We start from the raw sequence: 9,690 nt of genomic DNA on the forward strand, positions 1-9,690 counted from the left end.
TCTACCGACGCATTGAACGCGGGGGCAGTTCAGTAATATATAGCTAAAAACAGCTCCTTGGCTTCAAAAAAATAAATATTCATATCCGAGGCTAAAATATAAATCCGGATGTAGGTTGAGCACTATTTAATCCGTCTTCGAACCGTTTTCATCCCTACTATGATCCCTTCCAAGAGCAATGCTTACAGAGCTAGTGTGTTATATATAAGTATGAGAAAGCAATTTAATAAAACAGCTAAAAAATATTAGAAAAGTATTTATTTAAAAAAATTTAAAAAGAAAAACAGACTTGGAAGTATATGTATATTCGTACGGAAACTTAGAAAGGCTAAAAGGACAAGTATCTCGATACTTATTAAGAACTCCCTTTTGTGAGAGAAGTAGAAAGAATCCAAATCTAAGAATAACCGAAAGCTCATACGTTGGAGTTCATATTATATGAGTATTATTCCAATTTGAAACTAGGACAAAATTTTTCTCCTCTCAAAGTAAAAGCTCAAATAGAAACTTGAGGTAAAAAGATTCTCTCCCTCTTCATCATTATCTAAGCATATTCTTCTATACAGTTTGTCCTAAATCTTGGATTAGCAAATTGTGCTTAGTAGATTTGACAGCCAATGCGAAAGTAAAACCTGAGTACTTAGGGCAAAGTCTTGATAATAGTAAAAATTGTTAAGGGAGTCCTACAGAACAACCTTCTAACTAGTGCAACACTTAGGGCCTATTTACTTAAAGAGCTTTTCTAGATGCTGCATTAATGAATGCAGTATCTAATCTCATTTTAATCTCAATCCAATCTTAATCCATCTTCATTCTCTTATTTCGATCTCAGTTCAATCACAACCCATCTCTCTCCTCTCCTATTATTTCCATCCTCAACCCTAACTCATCTTGTCTCTCATCTCTTCTATCCTCCTCTAATTAAACACTTATTACTAAATATGTGAGTATAAAATATAACTAGCCAAACATATTTTTAGTAGATACAGCATTATGAAATACAATCAATTAAACAAGTCATTTGCTTCTCTAAATACAATATCTAGAGAAATATGTATCTCTTAATATACATGTATTTCTAAATACAAAAAACCCTTTAGCCTCCTAAGGAGATTGTTTCCATGCGAAAACTAGCAGGCACACAAGACGCTTGGCGAGAAAACCTTACAATCATCTACTCTGAGGATTATATAAGATCTGCTGTATTGACAAATCACTCCACCTATCTAGCAAGACATATCCCTTAGTCTACTACATCTGGTTGCATATCTCATGTTGAACAAGAACCATAGCCCGCAAGCCATAGTTTACAAAGCTGCCATGAAGATAGATCACGCAAAGGCAGTCATCTACAGGGCACTACAGATGCATATGAAAGATCTACGTCAGCTAAGCAAACAATCTTGGGAATGTTACAGATCCAAAATATTAACCAGGTTTCTTACATTATGCTGTCAGAGGTGATTGCTTGTGCATGAATGGATTTCTGATTGTTGCTTCCACTTCCTATGGCTGCAGCCGCAAATCCTTGACAGCAGTATTGACTTGCCTAGTGAGGTAGGATTCGTAGATCTCAACTACAAGTCGCGGGTCCTTCTCCACGAGCTCTTTGTACTCCTCTCGTTCAGTTAGTGCGGCCATGTTGTCCATGATCAATGACAGGGCAGCCTCAAGCAGTTGTTTCGCATTGTGTCGGTGGGCAAACGCATAACTGGCAATGGCATTTTCATTGTTCACTTTGGATGTCATGAACTTCTCACAGAAGGCCTTGAGATGCTTCACTTGGTATTTCTCAGCCAACACAAGGAGGTCGCAGGCTACCTGCTCATCCAGAAGCACTTCTGCAGTGTAGAGGTAGTGGACAAAAGAACGCAGAACATCATAAGAGACATCATAGATCTTGATTACGCCGCTCCGGCTCTCTTCCATCTCATTCTCAAGCATTGCCTTGAAAACAGGAGATCTACTAATCTGATTAAAAAGAGACCCAGATTAGTTTCGAGCACATGATATTGAAAACTTTGGATTTCCAACAAATCATCCAACTGATGTTCAGTAACAAGCAAGAAGCACCTAGGGATGTGCCACTGTCCAAAAATCTATGCTTCAGGCTTAGGAAAAGCACTTACAGCATTACCTTTTATTTGAAAGATTCTGGAGCTATAAAACAATCTCTAGGGAATTGTCCAACAAATAACAGTCCCTGGCATATTTTCCAGATTCAATTGGAAGCTCATTTTGCTAAGCAAGGAATAGATGAAGAGGATGTGTTGAGAATACATATACACTCCTTATAAAGGAGAAACAGGAATAAGGGTAAAGGCTAATTTTGATTAACTTAAACTTGTATTTATATTCAATGAGTTTTTTAGTTGATTCTTAAAGATAAAATGGGATGGTTGAGGTACATGGCTCAAGCCCAGAATACCAATACATCAAAAAAATTTAGACACAATGAAATGAAATCTGCTAGCGATGACAAATAGATAAAGTGATGATTCAAATACCATTTCATTCGAGTATACAACAAGATGGCCCTAACAATTAGCATGCATGAGAAAGAGGGCTCATTACAAAATCCCAAAATTTCACACTTCATTCACTGTACTGATTTTGGTTACAAAGTTGATAGAGCCAATAGTTTGTAATGCTTAATGAGGTAAAGACTGCCCTCCATTTGCGTAAAACTAGAGTACTAGATAACAAACTATACTTATATATTTTCTGTAAACTATGTGGTTTGAAACTGAGCTCAACCGTCAAATAGCTAGATAACGCAGAAAACAAGCCAACCATATTTATACCAATAGAATATTAAAACAGTTAATAAGCTCTGAAGATTTGGGCTAGAAAGACCGCATAAAGTAGGAAAATCATATGGTCTCACAAAGATGGCAAGTACATTAGATCATTAGCAGATCATGTGAATCCAGAAACCAAGATTTATATCTATATGTCTAATTAAACGCAATAAGAAACAATACTCAATTGAAAACAATGGGCTATTCCTAATTTGCGAATAAATAAGGTAGGAAAATGTAACAGTCTTACAACTATGGTAACTAAATTAGGTTTCTTAAGAAATGTGAGAAACTAAACAAGAACTTGCATCTGTACGTCTATCTAAATGCACGAAGAAATTATATCAACGAGGCTCTAGTCATATTTTCTTTGCTCTTTTTAAAATGGAACAATGATCAAAATTAACATCACAAGGTAGTTGTGAAAACAGAAAAAAAGAAGAAAAAGAAGTGGGTAAAATGGAAAGTAAAGATCAAGCCATCAACTAATTACCATCAACATATTTAAGCAAGTTAGTCCTTAATAATAGTAAATATCTAGCCAATGGAAGAAAAAGAGTATGATAAAATCATATGATATATATTTCAGAATATAATATTGCAATCTTTATAGCCCAGGGTGTGGTGTCGTAGTAACTCAAATTAGTCAGATAAGTCTCAAAACAATTACCAAGCATTGCACTTTCTCTTCTTTCATTCTTCTCACTCACAGCTTGAAGAATCCACAAAATCCCCCAAAAGGGAAGAATTAGAATCTTTGAAAGCAAGAATTTTGTCATTAATGTACATCTTTTCAATTGTCGATAATCAACCTAGCATATTGCTGGTTATAAGATGGAAAGTAAAAGAAGCTAGGATCATTCTTATACACAGACTAACCTATCCTCCATCTTTTGCAGTCAAAATTTGTCTTTTTAATGGAACAAGTTATGCAATTTCAAACTAAAGAGTTTCACTTGAAAGAATAACATTGCACTCCTTTTTATCCCACTCCGAGTTTAGATTTTGTATCCAACTGAAGATAGCTTGGAGCCTAGGAAATTCATTCTACACTAAAATGGCCTCAAATATGCAAAAGAAAGGTACTAAAACATAACATTTGAAAATGCCATAGAACACATTTGAATGTTTGTGCAATTGAAGCATTGAAGCCACAAATAAAAAATCTCTAAGTCTTATTACTATAATAGAAAATATTTTCACAAGTATTTCCATGTTATAGAGATATTGGTCCCCTACTCCCCTCTAATTAAAATATTGGTTCCACCACTGCTAATGATACCAAGATTAACCGTAAATTCAGATAAATTTATACATTCATAGAATGACTGCAGAAGCTCTTCAGTTTTCCTATAATACCTAGATTCCAATATTAAGTATCAGGTATGATGCATAGTCAAGATGATATCCCATGGTCTATGTTATTTCATGATGACATCACTTTAATTGATGAATGTAACACAAAACGAACAACAAGCTCAAAGTATGAAAAGAAACTTAGAATCTAAAGGTTCCATGGTAATTAGTTTACGCCTTAGTACAATTTGTAATTTCTATAAAGTGAGGTATCTTTCAGAATAATGATGGGAAGACCAAAGATAAAGTGGCAGGAAGTAGTAGCAGAAAATACTTAATTTAATGGAAAAAAATTGCACTAAATAGAGCTATATGAAGAAGATTTATCCTTCTAGTACCTAATTAGTCTGGAACAAAGACTCGGTATAGTTTTGATTCTTATTAGTTTTATTACAACTGCTGTTTGTATGAGATACAGGAGGTAAAATAGGGCATTCTAGGTAATGATCCTCTCCTAATTTACGCATCATAGTTGAATTATCTTAACCAGATATAGCTAAAACAAGGTAAAAGAGAAACAATAAAGTAATAAATTCAAGGAAACAAAGATTAATTCCCAAACTTGAAACAAAAGAAAAGAAAATACCTATGATATTAATTAGGAAATTTTACATATCACACCATATGTTTTATCTATTTTATGATTTACACTTTGTCTTTGAGGGTTTTATAATTCGACTCCTTCCTTTTTTCCATAATTCTCATTTAACACCATGAAGTTATTTTCAAATCCGATCCCTTTTCATTTATTAATTTCGTATTTTCTTTTCTATTTCATTATTCTATTTCTTCATTCTTGCTTACATTACTTTCCTAGGTTCATCTAAGTGATGTAAATCTTACGAAAAGACTTGGTTTGTTATCTCTTGTTTGCTTTCGTAAAAAAAGACCAATTAAAGGGAGGGGCTTCTTCAAACAACAAGGAGCTGAGGCAACTGGGGGCTTCTTCAAACAACAAGGAGCTGAGGCAACTATTCAATCAAATGCTATTGAGCATATTTCCCATCACAATTATTAGTCTAATATTAGAGTAAAATAGCTGAAAAGAATTTCGAATAATATATATAAAATAATTAGTACTAAAGATAATAATACTAATCTAAGAATTATCCAATCAAAGATCGCATTTATAACAATTATAGTTGTTATAAGGACTTGTACTAACTACAAAGATATAATACTATTAATGAATTCAGTTTAATTTGGGAAAACAGTAACGTGGAAGAAGAAGAAGAAGAAGAAGAAGAAGAAGAAGAAGAAGAAGAAGAAAGAGGAAAGTGCTCCTCGATCCGATAGAAAATGGTTAAAAGATAGGAGGTGCAGGGTTTGCACCTATCAGAAGAAAAATTTAGAGGGATGACTTTAACATGTAGACTATTGGATCTTAGTGTTGGTGTCCACCTCTCATTCTGTTGGTTTTCCAAAGGTTTAAAGAAAAATTTAGAGAGACCCATCTCTCCTTCCCCACCCATGAGTAAATATTTCATAATAGCCTCATTAGACCATACATCTCTCTTGGCATATCTAGACAAATTATTCACAAAAAAAAAACCTTTTTTTTGTCTTGTTGAAGGAAGGATTTTTTTTTACGAAGATCCTAACATATTATCTGATTAGAGCTTTTATTTATTTATTTATTTACTTAGAGTAGTTTTGATCAAAGTTCCATTAGTTTAGTCTAGAAATGATTTGTAGGATGTCCCATCCATAGAAATCCATATAAATATAATATTTCCAACAATGGGCCTAAATTAGTGATTCGAAAAACTAAACTTCCTTTCCTCAATCTCAATCTTGATTCATGCAAAAATTTAGAAATTATGATGCTAGTTAAATTGGAAAGACTCGAATTCCCATAGGAAGGAGGATTGGGGTTCATCTTCAACTGAGATTTCTGTGATCTTTCAAGAACCCTTTGTAGAGCTTTCGGATGTCCTTCTCGCTCATTTAATGAATAAAGGAATGAACCATAATAAGGTTCTCTCTTTCTTATGATGATTTTGGAGCCAGAGATAGACAATTTCGAGAACATTGACCACAGGATGAAGAGTCTCTGCCTTTGTGAATCCAAACAATCAAGATAGGTAATTGCCATTAGACTAAATTACTAGAATACCCCCACCGTTTCCTCCCCTCCTCTCTAACCCTCCACGATCTCCTCACATTGTCGCCGCTGCCACCACCTTCCCTCGTCTTCCCCTTCCTCCTCCTCCACTTTCTCCTTTTCTTCTTCTTCTTCTTCCCTCTCCTCCTCTTCTACCTATTCTTACTCCGACCGAGGGTTCACCAGAGAAGATGGAGCGAGCCGAGCTTCTCGATCGACTATGCTTTGGGGATCAAAATCTCTGATTTAGGCATAATGAGGCGACGAGGATAATCGAGAAAATGGGAGGGAGAGAGAAAATAAGAAGACATGGATAATTTAGATATTTTATAAATTATTCAGTATATTATAATATAATATTTCTTTGATGGTACCGTCTAAATTAACCTAGGATAAATAAGAATTATAGGAAAAAAATGATGGGTCAAGTCACAAAATCCTCAAAAATGAATCATGAATTATAAAATAAGTAAAATATAGGGTGTGATTTATAAAATTCCCTATTAATTGACCTCCCACTTAATTCTACTACAACCATACTTCTGATATAGCTAAGTTTGTCATTTAAAAACATGATTCTGGTTGAAAATAGGGAAGAAAATAGCATTTGAAAATTGAAATGAGGTTGAATTCAAATGGCAGTTGTTTCCTAAAAGGCTAGAGATGAACAAAAATGAAGACAAGTACTGTAATGAGGTTGAAATTATCAGATCATATTCCATCAGATTCTAATGTTGTGTGGACGTGTACTTGATTCATCGTTCATCAACCAAATTAAGGAAAAAAACTTTGAAAATATAAAAGCAAGTTTATAGCAAAAATAATAGAAGGATGTACTAAATGTAAAGGAGATAGTTGAAGGCTTGACGCATACAAATTATTCTTTTAATTAGATCCACTCTATGCTCATTGATTATGCATTTTGCACGCATAACCATAAAATCTATATTATAGACTAATCATATTCTAGTGACCTATCAGGCCGTATATCATGTTCTAACAATCAACTAATTTACTAATTACCTTGTAACTATTTCATTTGATCAAGGTTGAAGATTAATTGCTCTAGCTGCAATGAGATGATTCCATGATATATAACACAATATAAATCCACAGTTGCAACTATGTAAATGCAAAAGAAAGAGAATCGACAAGCTAAAGACACAATATGCACATCCATATTTTGACAGATCTAGCACCAAGTACATCCTTCATGTTTATGGAAACTGAGCTTATCTTTCAGTCTACCTTGTCAAGCACTATTCAACATACTACCCAGTTAAACTAACATGTAATATGATTGATAGTCAATTTTAATGCTTATGTTATACAATTGCCTGACTAAGTTCTACAATATCGTTGATCTACAAAATGCATCTAACTTTCTTCTATAATTCATTTGTGTGCAATACACAAGCTAATCCGATTTTATGCCCCTTATGATATATGACGTGATACTAATCTTGAAAACTGTAGAGACACCAGTAGATGACAACAAATTGTTATGATTGGTGAAATTTTTAAAAAGAAAGAATCCCAGTAACAAACCTAAAATTTAGGGAAAGACAAGCTCTCAATATGCCATACAAGTTTCTCACTAAAAGTGATCCAGGTTGATACTTCAAATGTTCAAGTTAGGTATCCTCCTGAAGAATTGATTGCGTGCATTCCTGCACAGGATGGACTAATAAAGGTTTCCAAATAATAGCTAAAGGATGAGCTTCTCATAGCAAGAAGTGAATCATTGCAGATGGTGTTTATATTTTAAATGACAAATAGGTCAAATTCAAACTCAGGACCTCCTGCTCTGATATCATGTCAAGTCACCAACTATTCCAAAACCTTAAGCTAATAGAGTAGTAGTAGTAGATTGTGATTCCATCAAATGGGTGGAATTGTGTAGGCCCACCAGTTATCTTTTACTGTTTCAAAAAAAAATGAAAAATATGGGCAAATTTAATCGCTAAATTCCGCTGCAGCAAGCAACTAAACTAAATTGAGATAATTTTCCTGCCTCCCAGGGTAATGCAACAATCCAATAATAAAAGATAGCCATCCCAGCTATTTATTGCCCCGCTTTCAGAGCATGTAGAGCAATACTGTATGTAATCGATTCTCAGTCACCAAAATCTCTTCCCCTTTTTCCCTTCACTTCGTCTGAGTAGATCGATCGTCCGAAATTCCAAGTTTGCAAACGCAATTAATCCCGTCGGCTTCTTTATCCCTGTTGACTAGCCTATGCTATTACTGGATTCAAGTTTAGATTATATACACATTGTCTATTTCCACTACGAAATGTATAATCCTATGCTAAGAAGAGAATACACCAATAAAAACCGCTTCTTTTCTCCTATTTCTCGCCTAAATCAATCAGGTTCGTGTCTTTAAGAACGTAATCCATCAAAACAACGAAATAGAAAGAAATAAAAATAAATAAATAAAAGCAGCAGCGGAGACGAAAACAAATCATACACCCAGAAGTGAACCCAGAAATCAAAATCTCTTCTTTTGTCCATCTAACTAGCCAGAATCAATTCAAGTTCCCAACTTTAGATGTGTGATCCATCAAAACGTAACGGTGGTAAAAGATAGACGGGTAGAGAGAGAGAGAGAGAGAGAGAGAGAGAGAGAGAGAGAGAGAGACGAGGATCGCGCGGTGGGCAGGGACGGCGGGGGCGGGGGAGCAGGAGGAAGAGGCGGAGGAGGCGTGGAGGAGGAGGTCAGTGGCGGAGGATGAATGGGAGTGGAGGTCGAGTGGGGAGGAGAGGCGGAGGAAGGCGATCTTGGCCTTGAGGTCTTCAATCTCGCGCTTGAGCTCCTCCTCCGTCTCGCTCGCCTCCTCGTAGCACTCCTTGCACGTGCCGGCGTCCTCCTCCTCGTACTCTTCCCGGCACGACTGGCACCACATCTCTCTCTCTCTCTCTCTCTCTCTCTCTCTCTCTCTCTACTTCGCTGTCACTCTGCCAGGGAAAGGAGGCTACAATACAAATACAAGGGTTCCCTCGATTACTATATTACTATTATTATTCATACCTCCCTGTCTATTAATAGTTTGCAACTATTATATTATATTATATTATATATTGCCCCCGATTGTGTCTCGCTATGAATTAACCTCAGTTATGCTACTCTTTTCTTCTTCTCTTTTTTTTTTTTTTGGCTGAGCCAGTCTGAGTGGGCCTACAATTCTCATGGAATATGCCAAAAGGATGACAAATTTTGGACCTGCCATGCCAATTTAATAATATGAACCCAGACCTTTTAAAAAAGGTTGAGTTTAGTGTAATTAAGTAACTTCTTTTTATTCCTATTTCTTTGAGAGATAATTACACTAAGAGACCGCATCATCTACCCGACTTTGTTAATAGAAGACGTCGATAAAGTCTATGTTATCCTCTTAGAATAAAAATACAATTGATCACGTGTCAT

The 9,690-nt window shown here is 35.3% G+C and overlaps 1 protein-coding gene across 2 annotated transcripts; it reads right to left on the reverse strand.

The window, feature by feature from the left end:
- Positions 1 to 991: 991 nt before the first annotated feature.
- On the reverse strand, positions 992 to 9,277 carry LOC140794574 (BTB/POZ domain-containing protein At4g08455). Of its 2 annotated transcripts, XR_012110168.1 has the most exons (3): positions 8,906 to 9,277; positions 1,446 to 1,971; positions 992 to 1,359 (listed from the first exon to the last, which is right to left on the reverse strand). XR_012110168.1 is itself a non-coding variant. In XM_073146655.1 (2 exons), the coding sequence occupies exons 1-2, from the start codon at positions 9,167 to 9,169 to the stop codon at positions 1,507 to 1,509; spliced, it is 729 nt and encodes a 242-aa protein (XP_073002756.1). In that variant the 5' UTR covers positions 9,170 to 9,277; the 3' UTR covers positions 992 to 1,506. The 2 variants fall into 2 exon arrangements, 1 of the variants encoding a protein (XP_073002756.1); XM_073146655.1 differs by having other exon boundaries at positions 992 to 1,971.
- Between the last annotated feature and the right edge of the window lie 413 nt (positions 9,278 to 9,690).

Source organism: Typha latifolia, chromosome 9 (genome assembly GCF_019914945.1).
Source record: "Typha latifolia isolate L0001 chromosome 9, TyphaL0001v2, whole genome shotgun sequence".
In the NCBI taxonomy this organism is placed as follows: Eukaryota; Viridiplantae; Streptophyta; class Magnoliopsida; order Poales; family Typhaceae; genus Typha; species Typha latifolia.

Excerpts from the sequence above, each read along its gene's own strand:
- LOC140794574 (XM_073146655.1), bottom strand. The coding sequence starts at position 9,169 with ATGTGGTGCCAGTCGTGCCGGGAAGAGTACGAGGAGGAGGACGCCGGC. Across the intron at positions 1,972-8,905 it reads CTGCCCACCGCGCGATCCTC|ATTAGTAGATCTCCTGTTTT; the intron begins GTCTCTCTCTCT and ends CTTTTTAATCAG.